Source organism: Anabas testudineus, chromosome 18 (genome assembly GCF_900324465.2).
Source record: "Anabas testudineus chromosome 18, fAnaTes1.2, whole genome shotgun sequence".
NCBI classification, from domain to species: domain Eukaryota; kingdom Metazoa; phylum Chordata; class Actinopteri; order Anabantiformes; family Anabantidae; genus Anabas; species Anabas testudineus.
The window spans coordinates 27,114,946-27,137,112 of record NC_046627.1 but is presented as its reverse complement, the minus strand read 5'-3'; the positions used below and the strand labels follow the sequence as shown (position 1 = coordinate 27,137,112).

The following is a 22,167-nucleotide window of genomic DNA, read 5'->3' as shown; positions in this document are numbered from 1 at the left end:
ACCACACCACACTCTGACTTGACATACATACACTTCTACGTACTGCACTATGCAGCTGGACGTCTCATTCTACACCTAATGGACAACTTCTGTGTGTAATAACTGTGATGTGCAATATGGCAATGTGCAATACAGCTCTACCTCCATTCCATACATAATATTTATATTAATGTTCTGTTTTTGCACTATTTTTTTCTATTTACTTGCACCTTTATTCTATTGTATTCTTTTTTTTTATAAACATTACTTTAAACCCACGCAAAGAACATACAAACCACACAGAAAGTGTACTGTGAGGCGACAGTGCTTTGAATAGGTAGCACTGATGATAACTAGATTTCATCTATGTAATATCCACAGAAATAGAGTCCAGAGACTGATAAATCAACTCGTTTAAGACAGTAGAGATGTTGGATTTGTGATGGTTTTGGCCACAACCAGGCTCAAAGTGGACCCAAAACACTACAACTGGTTAAAACAATTCTTATTTTAAGAAGCTGAATTGAGGGAGGTCTGGAAACTTGCGTGGCATGATTGTTCTGGGCTGGCGGGTTCAGGTTCTGGAAGAGACAGTGTATTAGAGTGTGCGCGTTTGAAAGTAGACATCCAACAAAGTTTCGACCCACTGTGTGGTTCAGGAAGCTGGTGGGGACAAGATGGCAGAGACAGAGCAAGGGGAGCTGGTCCAAGGTTTCTGGAGTTTCTGGAGTTATGGCAGTTGCAGGTTATGGCTGGTAAGGCGGTGGTCTAGTGGAAAGGATGTTGGGGAATGGAGTCCAGATGTCAAAGAGTGGTAAAGGCAAGATCCTGAGAATAATGGCAGTTGTCAGGTAAATGTTCCTGAAACAAGGGAGACTGAGAGCATCAACAACAAGAGTAACATCCAAGGCTTGGTCAGGTTCAGAATTAGGACAATATCAGAGGGCAGAGGCAGAGAGAGCAAACAGACACCAGAGTCCACAATCCACAAGAGGACTCCAAACTCCAGCCAGCTTAGTGTTGACTGCAGACCTGCTTATTTAGGAGGGATCACACTCAAGTGAGGCTGATCAGAATAATTAGGTAGAGTGGAGAGGCACAGATGGAGAGTGACAATCATAATGGATAAAGAGGGGCTTTGGTCTCTTTATCACTTTTAAATACATTATCTGTGTTAGAACACAGCAGAAAACTTGGTGCTCAGTGAACTCCAGAGACACCTAATACTTACTGACAGAACAGTGAAGTAAAATGATGATGAAGCTAAGCTTTGTCATTGTGTGTATGGTCATGTAACTGTAACTAATCAACTCTAATCTTTATTCACAGTGCCTCGAGTTGACTTCTGTTGTGATTTGGTGCTATACAAATAAAGTTAAATTGAATTAGAAATGTCAGAGTGGGAATCTTCACTCACTGTAGTTTAGGTGTGATCTGTTTCGACTTGACTCTGTGCAAGTGTCACACCACATCTCCCCACACTTTTAGAAGAGGTGGATTTGAAACAGCAGGAAGTTCTCAAACATTACGTTGTCTCATTGCATTAACTTTGTTCGTGGTTATGATGTAGAAAACTGAAGGTCGAGCTTCCTCTGGTTTAGATGTGAAGTCAAGTTATTGACTCAGTTGATACAATGTGTTGTGTACATTAATTTTGATTCATGCAACGCAGAACTGTCCTGTCATGTAGCTGAAACTTCTGTTCAGATTGATAATAAATAAAATCTTACCTATTGTTAATAATTACCCACTAAGTGCCTCATTCATGTTATTGCATCAGTTTTAATGATTCAATAATAATAATAACACTGACCAAGAAGTTTCTATCAGAGTATTTATAGTGATATGAAAAAAGTCTTTCAACTCTTTCAATTTCCTTTTTCCAAAATTGTATTTTTATGTTAAGTGGTTGACCTTCCAAAATTAGTCAAAGAGTGGTGATGGTCCATTCAGGAAGTCACAAACAATCCACTGCAGGACTCAACTCAATAAAGATCAGTTGTCATGAGTCCACTTTCTCTGATGATCTCACATGATCAGTGCAGCTGGAGACAGGTGTATCATTTGGAGAGATCTGGATCAGATTTAGAGGAAGGAAGTTAAGAAGGAAGAAAGGTTTATTCTGATTATTTTTACATACATTTACTTAAGTATTACAGATAGTTCTCATAGACTGCATTATATTACAGCTGCCTACAACCTAAATTTTACTTTATCTACATAAAATTAGATTCTGCAAGACATTTGTATCATATTTGATCCACAGGTTTCTGAGAGCTCTAATCTGACACGTGTATCGTTTAGAAATTAGCTTAAGTTGCTACAGACTTTTAGTAGAAGCTGCTAATGTGCAGATTCTACAGCTTCAAGAAGCCGTAAGTTACAGAAACAAACGATCCTCCTCCATCTTTACTACTTTGGGAATCAACACCACACATCAATTTATGCATCAATAATTAAGTTATGTATTTAGTTAAGTTATTTTGTCACATTACAACTAATAAAATGCAGGAAAACTCCATTTTGTAACTTACCTGTCTACAAACTGACTTCCTTCAAGTATTATCACTAATTTACATCCAAACACCGGACAGCTGCTCAGTAAATGGTGTAAACACACTTTGTGTTAATTCAGATTAGATGGCCATTAATTAATTAATTTAAAAGAAGAAAATGTAAAATTCAACAAATAACAAATGAACAAACATTAAATAACACAAATAGCTTCTTTCTACTAAAACTTTATTAGACAGATGATACATGAGCACACAGCTGATTTACTGTAGATTGGTTGTGTGGGCTGCTCATTGTTTTTAATGTGGCTTTTGGTCTCATACTTTACTCTTGTCTGAATGTTACAAATAGTTTTTACATTTAGCTGTGCTGACGTTCTGCCTGTAGGTCATTTGTAATCATGACTGGTATACTGCAGTAATGTAAAACATTGTGACATTAGGTAATAGAAAACCATTATACAATCTGAATGTGATTATAAAGAGCAGCAATTATTCAGTTGAAATGAAAGATCTGCAGCTATCGAGGCGGCTCATTTGTCTTCCAGGCCAGGACTTCCATTAGCCAGTAATTATGACTTTTTGCCTGGTAAAAGTCATAAACTGTTAAATTCAACAACAACAATCACAATCTTCTGTAATAATCTTCCCACCTTGTTTAGAGCAGCTAGCTGTTCTGACTGTGCTACAGTCTTTCATAACTACACTATGCCAGCATATCTTATTTTGGACAGGTGCTGTTGAAGCCGTCCAAAAACCAGCTAACCAGTTTTTTAAAATAGACATTGTCACCACTGATTGTTGTGTTTCTATTGCTGCCAGAGAGGTATCTTAATGTACGATAGGTCAGCCACTGTCAACATGTTTCTGAAAATGCCACTAGTGCTAAATAATTTGATTAGAGAAACCTTAAGATACAATGTCTATAGGCATTTTGAGAGTCTGTGATATGCCACCAACGTTCAATGTGCCTTTACGCCATGTGCTAATCTATGCATAGTGACATGGGTGGGGGAAATCCTCTTCAGCGTGGTGTAGGTATCATGAGGCGGCTGATACATTGATGATCTTAATAAGCTGACAATAAACACAAGACACCTTGATCTCATATTAGATTTCTGTTATTTAATTAAATCCTGATTTTACACAACACCTTTTATCCAGACAAGCACCTTGCTGGTCAGGTTTTGGGACACAGCCATGGTGTTCACACCGACTGAGACACGTGGAGAGACAAGTACTTCAGTACTTTAGTTTCCTGACAAGTACTGTTTACTTTCATTTATATGATGCTCATTTAGAAAAAACACCTTGTATTTGGTTCTGACGCAGACAGCTGACTGCCGGTCTTCCTGTGGTTCAGACACTGGTGTGTTTAAGTTTTGTTACAACAGTAAAACAACTGTATGCAAAAGCAGAGGAGCAACGAATGTCTCGTATATGCTCGTTGTCATTCACATATTTGACTTAAATACATACACACTAGAGATTAAATCACACTCACACAGGTTGATGCTGCTTTATATTTCCAATAAACTGTTTTAATCACAGTTTGAGCAGATATATTTTAAGAAACCTTTGACCTAACAGGACTTTTGCTTTTTTACCTCACGTGTGCTCAAACCACACTGTGTTATCTCTTCCTGTCAAACAAAGGATATGTAGCTCAGTTTCTGTTACAGTGCTGCAGACATCAATCTAACCTCAGCGTCTGAACAATATGTATTGGCGCCTCCTACATCTAATGCAATTTATTTTTATTTGCTCTGAGAATAGAATAAGATGAGTTTGGCTGAAAATGAAGTTTTACAATTGCAGAAGTAAATATGCCTGAAACCCGCCAACCACAGAAAACCCAAAAACAGACATGATGAAGCAACTTTTCACTCTGAGCTGCAGTCCCCACAGTTTCCTGAGTTTATCTGGTGGCAGCGTACACAACATCTGCCTCCAGCTGTCTCTGTGATGCAGGCCTGTGGTTCGTCGTTGGCTTTGGTTGGAAACTTATTGCTGCATAGTTCAGAGCATCGGAGTCCAAAGTCTGAAAATGGACATATTTGCTAAATAGTCACTACTTTCACAGACTTACAGTGTTTGATAAATGATTAAAAACAGATCATGCTTACAAATAGACTTAACTTAAATCTTAGGATAACATTTGTTTAGATTACCTCACTGTGTTGTGGATTCTGTCTCTGATCAGGATCTAAATGACAGAAACATCATTCAGTTAAAAATATTGCTGTCAATACTGTTTGACAAACAAATTGGTACGCAATAGCAATGGTAAACATTTTGATTGCAACTTACAAATTACAACTAGAAAAAAGTGTACACCCTCTACACCGCGGACTGCAGACCAGCCCACACCAGCAACAACATAGTGAAGTTTGCGGACGACACTACCGTGGTGGGGCTGATCTCTGGAAAAGAAGAGTCTGCCTACAATATAAAGTCCTGAAACTGTCTGTGTCAGGCTAACAACCTCATCCTGAACACCACTAAGACCAAGGAGATCATCCTGGACTTCAGGAAGCACAGAGCAGACCCACCTCCACTTTACACCAATGGTGACTGCGTGGAGAGGGTCCATAGCTTCACCTTCGTCGGGATCCTGTCCTATTGCATCACAGTGTGGTTTTCCCACTGCACTGAAGCAGAGCGGCACCCACCCTGCCTTCCCCCTGTTTGACCTGCTGCCCCCTGGCAGGAGGTACAGGTCCATCAGAACCAGACTGAGGAACAGCTTCTTTCCACAAGCAGTCATCACAATGAACACACACATACACCAACCACACCACACTCTGACTTGACATACATACACTTCTACGTACTGCACTATGCAGCTGGACGTCTCATTCTACACCTAATGGACAACTTCTGTGTGTAATAACTGTGATGTGCAATATGGCAATGTGCAATACAGCTCTACCTCCATTCCATACACAATATTTATATTAATGTTCTGTTTTTGCACTATTTTTTTCTATTTACTTGCACCTTTATTCTATTGTATTCTTTTTTTTTATAAACATTACTTTAGACCCACGCAAAGAACATACAAACCACACAGAAAGTGTACTGTGAGGCGACAGTGCTTTGAATAGGTAGCACTGATGATAACTAGATTTCATCTATGTAATATCCACAGAAATAGAGTCCAGAGACTGATAAATCAACTCGTTTAAGACAGTAGAGATGTTGGATTTGTGATGGTTTTGGCCACAACCAGGCTCAAAGTGGACCCAAAACACTACAACTGGTTAAAACAATTCTTATTTTAAGAAGCTGAATTGAGGGAGGTCTGGAAACTTGCGTGGCATGATTGTTCTGGGCTGGCGGGTTCAGGTTCTGGAAGAGACAGTGTATTAGAGTGTGTGCGTTTGAAAGTAGACATCCAACAAAGTTTCGACCCACTGTGTGGTTCAGGAAGCTGGTGGGGACAAGATGGCAGAGACAGAGCAAGGGGAGCTGGTCCAAGGTTTCTGGAGTTTCTGGAGTTATGGCAGTTGCAGGTTATGGCTGGTAAGGCGGTGGTCTAGTGGAAAGGATGTTGGGGAATGGAGTCCAGATGTCAAAGAGTGGTAAAGGCAAGATCCTGAGAATAATGGCAGTTGTCAGGTAAATGTTCCTGAAACAGGGGAGACTGAGATCATCAACAACAAGAGTAACATCCAAGGCTTGGTCAGGTTCAGAATTAGGACAATATCAGAGGGCAGAGGCAGAGAGAGCAAACAGACACCAGAGTCCACAATCCACAAGAGGACTCCAAACTCCAGGCAGCTTAGTGTTGACTGCAGACCTGCTTATTTAGGAGGGATCACACTCAAGTGAGGCTGATCAGAATAATTAGGTAGAGTGGAGAGGCACAGATGGAGAGTGACAATCATAATGGATAAAGAGGGGCTTTGGTCTCTTTATCACTTTTAAATACATTATCTGTGTTAGAACAGCAGAAAACTTGGTGCTCACTGAAACTCCAGAGACACCTAATACTTACTGACAGAACAGTGAAGTAAAATGATGATGAAGCTAAGCTTTGTCATTGTGTGTATGGTCATATAACTGTAACTAATCAACTCTAACCTTTATTCACAGTGCCTCGAGTTGACTTCTGTTGTGATTTGGTGCTATACAAATAAAGTTAAATTGAATTAGAAATGTCAGAGTGGGAATCTTCACTCACTGTAGTTTAAGTGTGATCTGTTTCGACTTGACTCTGTGCAAGTGTCACACCACATCTCCCCACACTTTTAGAAGAGGTGGATTTGAAACAGCAGGAAGTTCTCAAACATTACGTTGTCTCATTGCATTAACTTTGTTCGTGGTTATGATGTAGAAAACTGAAGGGCTGAGCTTCCTCTGGTTTAGATGTGAAGTCAAGTTATTGACTCAGTTGATACAATGTGTTGTGTACATTAATTTTGATTCATGCAACGCAGAACTGTCCTGTCATGTAGCTGAAACTTCTGTTCAGATTGATAATAAATAAAATCTTACCTATTGTTAATAATTACCCACTAAGTGCTTCATTCATGTTATTGCATCAGTTTTAATGATTCAATAATAATAATAACACTGACCAAGAAGTTTCTATCAGAGTATTTATAGTGATATGAAAAAAGTCTTTCAACTCTTTCAATTTCCTTTTTCCAAAATTGTATTTTTATGTTAAGTGGTTGACCTTCCAAAATTAGTCAAAGAGTGGTGATGGTCCATTCAGGAAGTCACAAACAATCCACTGCAGGACTCAACTCAATAAAGATCAGTTGTCATGAGTCCACTTTCTCTGATGATCTCACATGATCAGTTCAGCGGGAGACAGGTGTATCATTTGGAGAGATCTGGATCAGATTTAGAGGAAGGAAGTTAAGAAGGAAGAAAGGTTTATTCTGATTATTTTTACATACATTTACTTAAGTATTACAGATAGTTCTCATAGACTGCATTATATTACAGCTGCCTACAACCTAAATTTTACTTTATCTACATAAAATTAGATTCTGCAAGACATTTGTATCATATTTGATCCACAGGTTTCTGAGAGCTCTAATCTGACACGTGTATCGTTTAGAAATTAGCTTAAGTTGCTACAGACTTTTAGTAGAAGCTGCTAATGTGCAGATTCTACAGCTTCAAGAAGCCGTAAGTTACAGAAACGAACGATCCTCCTCCATCTTTACTACTTTGGGAATCAATACCACACATCAATTTATGCATCAATAATTAAGTTATGTATTTAGTTAAGATATTTTGTCACATTACAACTAATAAAATGCAGGAAAACTCCATTTTGTAACTTACCTGTCTACAAACTGACTTCCTTCAAGTATTATCACTAATTTACATCCAAACACCGGACAGCTGCTCAGTAAATGGTGTAAACACACTTTGTGTTTATTCAGATTAGAGGGGTATTAATTAATTAATTTAAAAGAAGAAAATGTAAAATTCAACAAATAACAAATGAACAAACATTAAATAACACAAATAGCTTCTTTCTACTAAAACTTTATTAGACAGATGATATATGAGCACACAGCTGATTTACTGTAGATTGGTTGTGTGGGCTGCTCATTGTTTTTAATGTGGCTTTTGGTCTCATACTTTACTCTTGTCTGAATGTTACAAATAGTTTTTACATTTAGCTGTGCTGACGTTCTGCCTGTAGGTCATTTGTAATCATGACTGGTATAATGCAGTAATGTAAAACATTGTGACATTAGGTAATAGAAAACCATTATACAAGCTGAATGTGATTATAAAGAGCAGCAATTATTCAGTTGAAATGAAAGATCTGCAGCTATCGAGGCGGCTCATTTGTCTTCCAGGCCAGGACTTCCATTAGCCAGTAATTATGACTTTTTGCCTGGTAAAAGTCATAAACTGTTAAATTCAACAACAACAATCACAATCTTCTGTAATAATCTTCCCACCTTGTTTAGAGCAGCTAGCTGTTCTGACTGTGCTACAGTCTTTCATAACTACACTATGCCAGCATATCTTATTTTGGACAGGTGCTGTTGAAGCCGTCCAAAAACCAGCTAACCAGTTGTTTAAAATAGACATTGTCACCACTGATTGTTGTGTTTCTATTGCTGCCAGAGAGGTATCTTAATGTACGATAGGTCAGCCACTGTCAACATGTTTCTGAAAATGCCACCAGTGTTAAATAATTTGATTAGAGAAACCTTAAGATACAATGTCTATAGGCATTTTGAGAGTCTGTGATCTGCCACCAACGTTCAATGTGCCTTTACGCCATGTACTAATCTATGCATAGTGACATGGGTGGGGGAAATCCTCTTCAGCGCGGTGTAGGTATCATGAGGTGGCTGATACACTGATGATCTTAATCGGCTGATAATAAACACAAGACACCTTGATCTCATATTAGATTTCTGTTATTTAATTAAATCCTGATTTTACACAACACCTTTTATCCAGACAAGCACCTTGCTGGTCAGGTTTTGGGACACAGCCATGGTGTTCACACCGACTGAGACACGTGGAGAGACAAGTACTTCAGTACTTTAGTTTCCTGACAAGTACTGTTTACTTTCATTTATATGATGCTCATTTAGAAAAAACACCTTGTATTTGGTTCTGACGCAGACAGCTGACAGCCGGTCTTCCTGTGGTTCAGACACTGGTGTGTTTTAAGTTTTGTTACAACAGTAAAACAACTGTATGCAAAAACAGAGGAGCAACGCATGTCTCGTATATGCTCGTTGTCATTCACATATTTGACTTATAAATACAGACACACTGGAGATTAAATCACACTCACACAGGTTGATGCTGCTTTATATTTCCAATAAACTGTTTTAATCACAGTGTGAGCAGATATATTTTAAGAAACCTTTGGCCTAACAGGACTTTTGCTTTTTCACCTCACGTGTGCTCAAACCACACTGTGTTATCTCTTCCTGTCAAACAAAGGATATGTAGCTCAGTTTCTGTTACTGTGCTGCAGACATCAATCTAACCTCAGCGTCTGAACAATATGTATTGGCGCCTCCTACATCTAATGCAATTTATTTTTATTTGCTCTCAGAATAGAATAGTAAGATGAGTTTGGCTGAAAATGAAGTTTTAAAATTGCAGCAGTAAATATGCCTTGCAAGTGTAAAACCCGCCAACCATAGAAAACCCAAAAACAGACATGATGAAGCAACTTTTCACTCTGAGCTGCAGTCCCCACAGTTTCCTGAGTTTATCTGGTGGCAGCGTACACAGCATCTGCCTCCAGCTGTCTCTGTGATGCAGACCTGCGGTTTGTCGTTGGCTTTGGTTGGAAACTTATTGCTGCATAGTTCAGAGCATCGGAGCCCAGAGTCTGAAAATGGACATATTTACTAAATAGTCACTACTTTCACAGACTTACAGTGTTTGATAAATGATTAAAAACAGATCATGCTTAAAAATAGACTTAACTTAAATCTTAGGATAACATTTGTTTAGATTACCTCACTGTGTTGTGGATTCTGTCTCTGATCAGGAGCTAAATGACAGAAACATCATTCAGTTAAAATATTGTTTTCAATACTTTTTAACAAACAAGACGTTTAGCAATGGAAAAAGATTAAAATTACAACTAGAAAAACGGATAAGTACCTTTATGGAGTCTCAGGATTTTGATAACCAGACTAATGATGAATATAATGAGGAAAATAATCACACCTCCTAAGATAACACTGGTCAGAGTTGGTAATCCACCAAACTTTTCTACAAGAAATATAATTAAATTAGACTTTTTTTGTGGGTTAAAATCAGATCAGTCCTTACTTTGTAACAAAATGTGGAACTTTTCTGTTTCTTTCTCATCAAATCACAGTAATTTACAACAATCTTACCTTGAGCTACGTTTAAATAAGTTGCATGAACAATCACTGAGTTTCCATTTGAGTACAATCCACAGAAATACAGTCCAGAGTCAGATAAATCCACTTGTTTGATGTTGAGAAAGACGGTAACAGTGTTTGATGTCATACTGAATTTGCCATTTTGAAATCCAACACAGAGCGTGGTATTGGCATCAGAGCTGAACATAGATGAGATGCAGCTGACATTGGGCCCATTACCCAGTCTGAACCAGTGTATGTGATAGGGAAAAATGGAAAAGTTGGTACACGCCAGTGTGACTTCTTCACCATGTTGGACCGAAACAGTGTGAAAGTCCGAAAGTGAGACAGAGATCCAGCCTGAAACAACAAGTAATGTATTCGTGAACTGAATGAATGAATATATAGCTAATAATGAATGAGTTCCGTTCTGAACGATTATACATTTAAAGAATTAAAATTTTAAGAGCAAAAAATCAGCTGGGATACTTACTGAAGGTACAAAGTAAAGCAGTCAGCAAGGTAAAGTTCATCTTTGTGTGTACTAGTAGAACTGCACCTCTGCTATGTTAGCAAATGAACTGTGCTCCAGTGACAGTGGGCTCAACGTAAAGAGGTCGGGCTTTCTTTTCTTTATCCGCTTGCTCAAACTGGTGAGAGAGCTGCTTTCAGGAAAAATGGGTGCAGAATACTAGCTGCAGTGAGATCAGGACAAAGTTATTATCATGTTTAATTAACACTTAAGATAATTGAGGTGATGTTTTAGTTTTAGGGTTTAGAAGTTACAACAGATATATCAATGTGAGGAAGTATCATCTCTGTGGTTCTTCCATCCACTGTCTTTCTTCTTTCAGAAGTATTAATACGTTTCAGACACCTCACTTTGTAACAAGTTATATTCAATTGATATATAATGTATATAATGCATGCAACAAATATGTTGTTGAAGGTCTTGTTCACCATCTTTTTAACACCTACATGTCTAAATTTAGATCTAAAGGATCTAGAGGATTGAAGTTAGCTTTGCATTGCTGTATTAATGATAAATGTTAAACTGCTCCAGTATATTCAGGCATCTTTTCACATGTACATGTATGTAAGTATTGAATGTGTGACCTATGAAAGAGGAGGGAAAGCCTTTAATCGTCATATGTCACATTTTTACATGTTACAATGAAATTGGTCCTCTGCATTTAACCTAACCTAACCTGGGGATCTAGCGTATTCAGTTTACTTCCTCTGTGTGCAGTGTTTGTATGAGCAGGTTTCTGGTACTGATCTTAGTGTGAGAGCTGGGATGACAGACTGACAACAGACCGAATGTATCACTGAACTGTAGACACACAGTCCTGAGCATTATGCAGAATTATCCAGAATAATTGTCATCATGAGTTTTGTCTCAAATGTGAACTGTCTCATGAGAAAATTAGGCTGTAATGTTAAACATGTTCTACTTATGCAGCAAAGTAAGTCATTATGATCCACCATGTTGAAGGACTCTAATGTCTCCTTAATTTTATGGAGTAAGGATCAGTGAGAAATGTTTGAGGGGCAATAACGGAGACAACCAGACCATCCATCGAGGAAGACACAGCTCTTTATTGAAAGCCTGTTGGTAATTTGATGTTGCAGCTTATCACTCTTCACTGAAACACAACACTAGAACAAGTCCACTAATAACTAAAATGTAGGAATCTCTACTTTATTATTATTATTTATTATTTTAAAATTTCACCATCTGGTTGAAATCTGGATAGTATGCACATTTTAATTGTCCGTCATCATTTATATTTATTCTGACAATTATTCGTCTGGTACAAATACAGATTGATGTGATATAAATCATAATTTAAATTTGTCTAAAACATTTGGTTCAAAATCTAACGCACCTGTCAACAGGGACCTTGGGCCAGTGCTCGTGAGTAAATTGCTCCAAATGCCCTCTCCAGACTGCATGTTTCAGCTCCCTCCACAGATGTTCAATAGGATTTAGATCAGGACTCGTAGAAGGCCACTTCAGAATAATCCAGTGATTTGTTCCTAGCCATTCTTGGGTGTTTTTATATGCTTTTTTATGCTGTTGGAGGACCATGACCTGTGACAGAGACGAAGCCTCCTGACACTAGGCAGCACATTTCTCTCCATAATGTCTTAATAGTCTTGAGATTTCACTGTAACCTGAACAGATTTAAGAAACCCTGTGCCAGATGCAGCAAAGCAGCCCCAGAACATAACAGAGCCTCCCCTGTGTTTCACAGTAGTTAGAGTCTACTTTTCTTTGTATGCTACATTTTTGCATCTATACACATAGAGCTGATGTGACTTACCAAAAGGTTCCAGCTTTGTCTCATCTTCTCATTCTCCCAGAAGCTTTGTGGTTTGTCAATATGTGTTTTTTTTTTTTTTTTTAGGATTTACTTTAATCAGTGGAGTCCTCCTCAGTTGTCAGTGACTGATGTACCTTGACCCTTGGATTTCACACACTCTAATCTCTATGGATGTTATTCTGGGTTCTTTAGTTATCATTTGTATTTTCTGTCTCTTCAATTTGTCATCAGTTTTCCTCTTATTGCCACGTCCTGCGAGGTTGGCTGCAAACTGGCTACAGATTACAAATGTGAAGAAACCTGTGAAGCTAATTACATGACACATTTTAGTTTAACATGACCTTTAACAGGTCAAATTATTTTACATTTTTTCTAGGGGTACCATCATTTTTGTCCAGGCCAGTTTCATTAGTTTGTTTTTTAAAAGACTTCTGTCGAACCACAACTCAAAATCAATCAATGTCTGATTTTCATTAGTTAATTTTTAGTAAATTTTTATTATTTACTTTTCATTAGGCTGGTGCCATGTTTTGAGCTGTTAGCAGCAACAAGTACTAATGTCTTGGCTACTGCAGCCAGGCAGAGCAGTGAGTGAGGATTAGAAGAGAAAATTATGACAGAGATAGGTCAGACAATCTGAAGCACTATCATCCTTTAGAGCATCCACGGTGCAAGACTTTACAGTCCCAGACAAAAGAAAGTGCAAACAATTGAGATGGATGTTATAGTACAGCAATAATAATGACAGACCTGTTAGTCTCCACACAGCACTGTGTCTGGAGAGAAAAACATGAAGAGACAGTGACAGTCACACATGTAATAATAACCTACTTAATTGGAAAAGACAAAAGTGACAGATTTAAGTACAGTACCTTTGCATCTCACTTAGCAGAAAAAGGGAAGCTTTAAGATAGCAAGACATCGTGATTTTACTAATACTGACATATGTATCAATATCAACTAATATGAAAACCACCCAGCCCCAGCCTCTATGTTTTGGTAATAGTAAATATGATATGCTTTACTAATCACCATAGGTGGGAAAGCTGCACATTCATGATGGTGCTACTATAGGGTTTTGATGTTTTGTCGGTACCAACTGAACCACAGTCGCCCACAGTGACAGTACCACTAATTACAGATGACTAGATCAGAGGTTTTTGGGCCTGATCCAGGTCCTTTAATAACCTTTATCATTGGCTTCATTTTACAGCCATCAACCAACTGAGAATTACCTTGATGGAATTAAAGTCAGTGTGAATAAAGATAAGATTTGTTGTTGAGGTCAATTGCTACGATATTCTTTACTCATAGATCAGTCTGATAACTGTAGGTATCTTTTCTATCTAGTCTCTACCTGGAGTGATGCTGTGCACTAAGACACAACTGCAGATAGATGATCTGCACCAGACTGTTGCAGAGCAACCACAAACGCCCCTGTGCTTATGTGCAAACCAAACCAGAGACAGATTCAAATGGTTCACACAGCTAATATGTCAATGAGCCTCCATTCTCCAAAGCATCTGAGATAGTGTCAGTGCTTGCATGTTGATGGGTTGTGTAGTGCTGCTGTGAAGTTAAGATAAGTGCTGTTATGTTTTGTAGCAGTTTTCTCAGGAGTCTAAACACAGGAGTGCTATTTTTAAAAAATGTACAAGTGATGTCTCCTTGTTGTGGTCGAACAAATATAAAGACGTTTGAAGATCTCATTTCAAACTACCTTTAACCTAGCTACCTCATTGTACAGACACAGATAACAAGTAGTACTGCTCATTATGTGGATAAACTGTCTCAGTTCCAGCTGCTGGCAGCATAAATAACATGAGTCTCTACTTGTCTCCTTCTTGTTGTTGAATACAAATTCAGTCCTGCAGCCTTCAGGTCCCCACAGTCCAGATTCAGTAAATAAGAATATTTACAGTCACATATTTTACACAGCTGAGTTTGTAAGAAGAATTAAAATCATTCAATGATAAATTATCACTGACCCCCCCCCCCCCCAAAAAAAAATGTTTTTTATTTAAATGCATTAATTGTGTGCAGTTTAACAGCAGAATTGAGAGACTGAATTTGCACATTAACCTTCAAACATCAAAATCCTGACTCAGAACTAACTAATAACTGGCAACTGTTTTGAGATCAGCTGATAGTTGTCTTGAATACATTTCTCTGTTTGCATTCAACTACATTATCAAGTTATTATGAAAAGGGTAAAGGTATTTTTTAAAAGGTTATAGTAGCTGTACAACAAAGACAGGTAGTGTTAATGAAGGGTAATTGGTTAAACTGTGTTCGAAGGAGGACGCTGTAGGTTTTACAGTTTTAAATACTGCCTGACTTTACGTGACTTAGTTTGACTTGAGTTTTGTGATATAAATGATATGTAGAAAAAATGTAATATTGTGACCCTTTAATGTTTAGTGATGACTCAGCTGAACCCTAAAGTTAACATATGTTTCTCTTATCTATGAAACTGGCTGTACAGAAAACTCAGGAAGCTCTGTGAACCCAGACAGGTGTTGGTAGTTGTCAGCATTACTTAAGAACAATACCCCATTGTCTGGTTGAGATGATACAAGTAACTTCTCTTTTCCTGTCACGATGTATGAGAAAGTGTAAAATGAGTACATTTGATTGGTAGAAAGTCTGTTTACGCCTTTTAGCACACATAGAAAAAGAAGCGTGTGGACGTAGAGTCTCAGAGTTGTCATGTACCACATGTTATGTGTACAGATCTCCCTGGTGACGAATAAAGAAACAAACAGACTTTTCTCTCATCATTTCTTTTTTGGATGACGATCAGCACAAATGAAAAATTTCCTCCACAGATATCATTTGGAGTCAGCTTGCTCACTTGCTGATCTCATCTGAAAGCTCAAAGTTGCAACTTTCCTTTGAAATTTCTAGTGTGTTAGAACAATAGTACAGAGAGTTATCCTTTTACATTTGTTTCTCATGAAACTGCATAACTTAAAGTGACTGTTGTGAAACTTGCCTTTGCCCTTGTAAGAGTGCACCAGACTTTTATCTTAGAGAGTCAGATAGGATGTTCCAGCATTGAATTCACCTCGAGACAGGAACAAAATGCAATGTCACACTGACATTAGTTACTTCCATAGAAAGACATCTTCAATGAAAAATGATCATAAAAAGGAGCTCTATAAGTGTTAGATACATTGAGTGTGTTTCTGTTGTGGTATGTATGTTGTATGTATCGGTGGTCCTGAGAAGTTTATTTAAAGGAATTTTCCTATCATAGCGATTTTCCACATAGAAAACTTTACTGATTTTTCATGGGTCTTAAGAACAATGTACTAGTATGATATTCTGATTGTATGATGACTTAAGCACAAATATCAAGGTTTACTAATTTACTAATGTCAATCAATACCTTAAATGGCTTAAATGTAAACTCCTTAATTTTACTAGACATTTTTTTATATATATTGTTACTGTATTACTTACTGTTAATGTACTCTTACTACTTTAAGTAAGGCTGATAGGGTTGTTATAAACATGAATGTATAAAGTAATACCTTAGTTAACATAAAACTCTTTAGTAAATGAATAGTATGTGCATTATTTCACTTTTATTACCTGTTACTTAATGCTTATTACTGCATTAAGTAAAGCTAATCAATGTCAAGTCAAGTCATGTCAAGTCAAGTCAAGAAGCTTTATTGTCATTCCAACCACATATAGCTGAAGCAGTACATAGTGAAATGAGACAACGTTTCTCCAGAACCATGGTGCTACATAAGACATTAACAAGACAGAACATGGGGCTGAGGACTGCTAAGTTGTCCTAGCAAAACACATAAAGTGCATCCTGTGCAACCTAGTGCAAACAGTGCAAGAACACACATGTACGCTGAATGTAAAGTGTTACTCTACTGCTGGAGTTTTTCTTCCATTTTGAGTCCTGTGCTCTGTCATTTTCAATTTCTATGTCCTGTGGTTGCCTCTGGCCTTGCAGACTCATGCTTTTTAAGAGACATTTGCTGGTCATTTACCTTTATCTTAATCAGGAACAAATAAAATGAGCTTCCACCTTATGAGGATAATGGGATTTAACAAATTAATAACAAATATAATAACAAATTAAATAAGTACAGATACAAAAGTTCAAGCTAATCAAATGTTTTAAGACTACACCATGAATCTGTCAAAGACTTTCATTAAGACTTTTCTTAAGAGAAAAACTTAGGAAGATATTGGCAAAATAGTCCTTTTGTTAGCACCTGTCACATCTTTATATTTCTAGTTCAGTGCTTAAAGAAGATTGGGCCTTTTATTTTATTTTATTTATTATGTATTATGTATTATTTATTATTTATTATTTATTATTTATTATTTATTATTTATTATTTATTATTTATTATATTAAGTCCTCACATTCATCAGTCACACCAAATCAACATCAAATTCAGATCACTGAAAACAAAAACACTGTCTCAGTTCGTACTGAACATCAGCTGATGCTTTCTGAGCCTATCTAGTAGCAGAATACACAACATTTGGCTCAATTTGTCTTCGTCTTTCTTTTTGATGGAAATTCACTGCTGCGTAGTTCACATCATCGGAGCCCAGGTTCTGTAGAAAAGAAGTACATCTTACCAAGCTCAAACATCAAATAATAATTTATATAATAATAAATAGATTTTTATACTACTAAAAATAATAATTCTAAATGATAACATAAATAGACAAATTATAAATGAAAAGACTTGATTCACCTCCTGCTGTTGTGGACTGTGTTTATCATTTGCAACTGAATGACAGAAACAAAATACATCGAGATCAGTTTTTCTTTTCTTTTCTTTTCTTCAGCAAATGTTACATTCAGTATGTTTTTTAGCGTATTGACACAATTTTAGAGCAGATAAAATAAGTAAAATGTACCTGAGTGAAGTTTCCTGACTGTAACAGCCAGACCAATGACGACCAAAACAAGGAAAACAGTCAGAGCACCGAGAATCAAACTCATCAGATTTGTTGTTTCACACTCTGCTAAAATTGAATGAACAAATCCTCAGTCAAACATACTGTTTATCTGTAAACAACTGACAAATGCACACAATGAAAGAAAAATAAAGGTTAATTTTACTTTCAGACTTTCTGTCTTCATCATCTTGGAATTCATCACTGCCTTTTAACAAAATAAGGATAAATTATTGTGGAACAGTTTTTGTTTGGACAGTAGACAGAAGAGAAGATAATGCAGGATTTTATAATAACCTTACCTTCAACAGTTAAATGTATCACATAGTAAACTCCACGTCCACCAAAGAAAAAGTGACAGAAATAGAGTCCAGAGTCAGATAAATCCACTTGTTTGATTTTGAGAAAGACAGTAGAGATGTTGGTTTCCATTTTAAAACTTCCATTTTGAAATCCAACACAGTATTCAGGGTTGTTGTGAGAACTGGTCATAAGAGCGATACAGGTGGCCTTGTTTCTGTTGACCAGTCTGAACCAGGTTGTCACAGTCTTAGAGGTGGACGTGTTGGGGCACAGCAGTGTGACACTGTGACCAGACTGAACCTTCACATCGTGGCAAACTAAGACAGAGATCCAGCCTGAAACAGAGACAATGTGAGATTTAGTTGACAGATAATAAACGATAACTCTTAATAATTTAAAGAGAAATTAAATAAGTTTTAATTTGGACATTGAGAAAATGTATTGTTAGTACTTACTGAAGCTGCAGAGAATTAAAGCTCTTATCAAGATGAAGTTCATGATGCATATGATTGTAGTTCTGCAATGTGCGTTATTAAACTGTGCTGCAGGAAGGGTGCTGGCTATTCAAGAGGTCCCCACCTCTTAAATAGACAGCACCCTCTTCTTGTTTGTTTGATCATGTAACTTTTTTTTCAGTAAAACTAGTGCTGATACCAAATTATTGCTATTTAATTACCAATGTACTAAATTTATCTAAAAAATAAAATGTGCAAAATGTTATTTCAAGGGAGACACAAACATCCACCCTGATAAATCTCAGGCTGTTGATGTTTTTACACATCTTAAATTGTTCCCCACTCCCCTGACCAACAAAGCTGCCAACCACCTGGACTGTTTCCACCATGAATATAAGGACGTGTTGCTCCATTGAATCATATGTTTTTTCTGTGTTCTCCAGGTGAAATGTATGTGAGAAAATCCAGTTTCTCTATTTTTAACTCTGATAACAAAATCAGAGTTTTCATTACAGTTTTGTCAGTTGAATGGAGAAAGGGGATATATGTACATGAAGTGAAGTTGACAGAGATTAAAGCAACAATGTCCGTATTGAATGTTTTAACCAGAGCTGGGAACAATGTGATATATTTGTCAGTACCAAGTTTAACAGAGTATTTCAGTGTGGTATTTTTGATTGCATTGTGTCACTATTTTAAATCCTGCACCAGACTAAACTGGCACTCCCTCATCCCCACTCTAAATGTGAATCTAGATATGGTACAGTGTAGTCGGATTGTGTTAATCATATTTCTTATCATACAGCTCCTGTACAAGATAAATAATTAGGCTACCCTGGATTTCACATGTTTAGTCAATTATTAAACATGGTTAACCCAGCACAATCAGTCCCTGAAACAACTGTCTCTGTTTCTGTGGTTCACATGCAGCTAAATACACACTGTTACAAAAACAAGAGTAGTTTATCATCATTGCTCAATACAGAAAAAGAAGACCTTGGGGGTGATCTGGATTGTATTTAGGCATGTTGGTGTAACATCCCTATAAACCATTTCTTCATAGTATAGATAACCACATCTAAAATGTACATGGATGCGTTTAATTCAATTCAATTAGCTTCAATTGATTTGTATAGCGCTTTTTACAATTGACATTGTCACAAAGCAGATTTACACAAGCAAGAAACCATGGAAGTTTACATGAAAAGTGAATTTATATGAATCATAATAATCTGATTGTCCCTGGACCTTGAGAGGAACCAGACTAAACAGGGAACTCATCCTCATATGGGTGATTACATACTATGTGTTTAGTTTAATGACCAACAGCACATTATCACAAGGTTCAATGACGACCAGCAACAATATGAAAAGGTGCAAATGGTTCCAGTAAAATGCAGCCTGTGAATGTAATGAGTCTTTATGTGCAGAGTCCCTGTGTATAATAGGTGAATTACAGTCCAGGAGCAGTGGGAAGAGTTCAGCATCCTGACAGTCAGGTGGATGAAGCTGTCTGAGAGTGTTGTGGAGCGGGACAGAGGCTCCGGTAAACTTTTCCCTGAAGGCAAGAGGCTAAAGAAAGATAGTAAATGGTGAGAGATATCACCAGTGATGCTGATGGCTCTACCAGTGAGGCTGGTATGGAAAGCTCATGGATTGTAGGGTGAGCGCCACCTAAAGACATTATACTGTAACACATGCCACGCTGTGGCACATACGACAAACAGAAGCTGGAAAAGTGTTTAATTCATGTAGCAGAGACTGACGATTTGAAATGTTACATCTAGATCCTGTTGTTAAAATCGACAGTGACGCAGTAATGTGTCCCTGTAATGTTCTGTTCCTGCAACAGTTTGGAAGGTGAGACTGTTGTTACTTGGACAATAGGATCAGTATCTTAAGTAAAGAGAGGACCTGGACCAGCTTTTAATTAATAAGTTATTGAATTTTCTAGTAACATACTGACACCTGCACTGTGACAGATCAGAGTGGAGATGATGGGAGCTGCTGCTGCTGCTGCTGCTTCAGTCATGTTGCTGTGATCTGTCATGTTACAAACATGAAACAGCTGGAACAGACTGAATGAGAGTGTAAATGTGTTGAACTGCTTCACAAGTCTGATCACAATTTTTATAGAGGTGTTTGTACAAAGTGAAAATAAACTAGTGGTGTGTTTGTATCAGATACAGATTCAGATCTCTCATTAATAGACAGTTCTGCTTTCCACTACAGCTTAAAGTTCAGCTGTGGGTACAGAAGTGTCATTAATCTTTATAAATACAACCACCAGTTATTTTAAAATACTTTGTTTTTTTCATTCAGACAATAATGTTGCACATTAGAAACAGTTAAAAATAAATTAATATATGGTCAATGTATAGTAATGAAAATGCAATTTTGTCTGTGTTGACTGATTAAGTCGGATATTGTTGAGTTTACAGGCTTCATGATTTTCACTTGAGCTGTTCTCAGACCACACTGTGCTGTCTGTTCCTGTCTAACAAGTGATGTGTACGTCACCCAGTTCTGCACTGCTGCAGACCTTTATCTGTCTATTGCCAACAAAGTCAGATCAAAATAGAAATGCATAATCAGTGTTTACACAAAAATGGCGGTGGTGGCCCCTTTGCTAAATTTAAACATGCTCACTCCAGTGTGCGTTTTTGTCATGATTCCAGCCTCGTTGCTGCTGGTGTTTCCCCCCCGTGCTTTTGTTTTGGTAACTTCCTGTTTCCTCTTCCCAGTCTGTTCACACACTCACCTGATTGACTACACCTGGTCTCCCCCACACTATAAATACCGGCCTGCTCACCTGTCTCTTCAGCCAGATAGTTTGTTCTCTGTACCTGGACACTATCCAGTGTTTCTTGTGGACTGATTTGTTTGGATTTTTTGGACTCTGCCTGATCTGGACCCTGTCTCTTGCCTGACCCCCTGGTACTGTGAGTTCTGTTCATTCCCTGTCTATCCCCCTGCTCACAGTACCAGACCTGTGCCTGCTTGATTCCCTTTCCCGGACGTGTACCCCTTCTACCCTGTCTATTCTGGATTACCCCTCACTGGACCAGCCGGACCTGACCTGACCGTCTCCCCCTTTGGTTCAGTGAGTGTTTTCCCTGTTCTGTTTTCTCCCTCGTTGTTCCCTTCCCCGCTCTGTTTCTGTTTGGATCTCCCCGTGTTTCGACCTGGAGTGTCTTTCTGTTGTGGATTTTGCCTACCGGACTTACCTCTGAACTGCCATAACTGTGTATGACCTGGATTACCCTTGACCTGAGTTTAGCCTTTTGGATTTATTGTCTGGACTGCCTGTATTCAAAACCACAGACTGTTTACCCTCATTTGGACATTGGATTTCATCTCATTCTGTGACTGTTTTCTTATTGTGATTACTCTGTAACCAGAGTAATGCAGACTAACAACACTCTACCGGTTGTTAGTCGTCACCATTCACCATCTCCATTGTCCTCCATTTTGTCCATGTGCTCTCCGTTGGTCGGCCATCTTGGTTGTGATGTCACTTCCGGTTTCCACCCAGACTTCCACACTCACCCTACACTAATAAATTGCCTACAAGAACTCATCTGACTGATCCCCCTGTACCTTTGTTATTAATAAAAGGTACTAGCACCTTGACTTTAGTGGATTGATGTTTAGTGTGACTTATGACAATCGTGTTGGACATACAGTGCTGTGAAAGTGATTTAGATCATCAAAGAAATTTTAATATTACTCAAGATAACCTGAGTATATAGAAAATGCTGCTTTGAAAATCTAATAGATATTAAGCTAAAAGGCTTTTCCCACA

The 22,167-nt window shown here is 37.8% G+C and overlaps 2 protein-coding genes across 5 annotated transcripts; both read right to left on the bottom strand.

Annotated features, from left to right (window-relative positions):
- Positions 1–3,510: 3,510 nt before the first annotated feature.
- LOC113157254 lies at positions 3,511–10,999 on the bottom strand. Of its 3 annotated transcripts, none has more exons than XM_026352614.1 (5): positions 10,830–10,999; positions 10,349–10,696; positions 10,110–10,220; positions 4,664–4,698; positions 3,511–4,533 (listed from the first exon to the last, which is right to left on the bottom strand). In XM_026352614.1, exons 1-5 carry the CDS (start codon positions 10,867–10,869, stop codon positions 4,411–4,413), a joined length of 657 nt encoding a protein of 218 aa, XP_026208399.1. In that variant the 5' UTR covers positions 10,870–10,999; the 3' UTR covers positions 3,511–4,410. The 3 variants fall into 3 exon arrangements, with proteins under 3 accessions (XP_026208399.1, XP_026208400.1, XP_026208398.1); XM_026352613.2 differs by lacking the exons at positions 3,511–4,533; positions 4,664–4,698 and adding exons at positions 9,610–9,831; positions 9,962–9,996; XM_026352615.1 differs by lacking the exon at positions 3,511–4,533 and having other exon boundaries at positions 4,562–4,698.
- Positions 11,000–17,058: 6,059 nt separating this feature from the next.
- Positions 17,059–18,444, bottom strand: LOC113157249. Of its 2 annotated transcripts, none has more exons than XM_026352605.1 (6): positions 18,363–18,444; positions 17,907–18,242; positions 17,771–17,812; positions 17,566–17,673; positions 17,400–17,434; positions 17,059–17,256 (listed from the first exon to the last, which is right to left on the bottom strand). In XM_026352605.1, the coding sequence occupies exons 1-6, from the start codon at positions 18,403–18,405 to the stop codon at positions 17,155–17,157; spliced, it is 666 nt and encodes a 221-aa protein (XP_026208390.1). In that variant the 5' UTR covers positions 18,406–18,444; the 3' UTR covers positions 17,059–17,154. The 2 variants fall into 2 exon arrangements, with proteins under 2 accessions (XP_026208390.1, XP_033182469.1); XM_033326578.1 differs by having other exon boundaries at positions 17,566–17,670.
- Between the last annotated feature and the right edge of the window lie 3,723 nt (positions 18,445–22,167).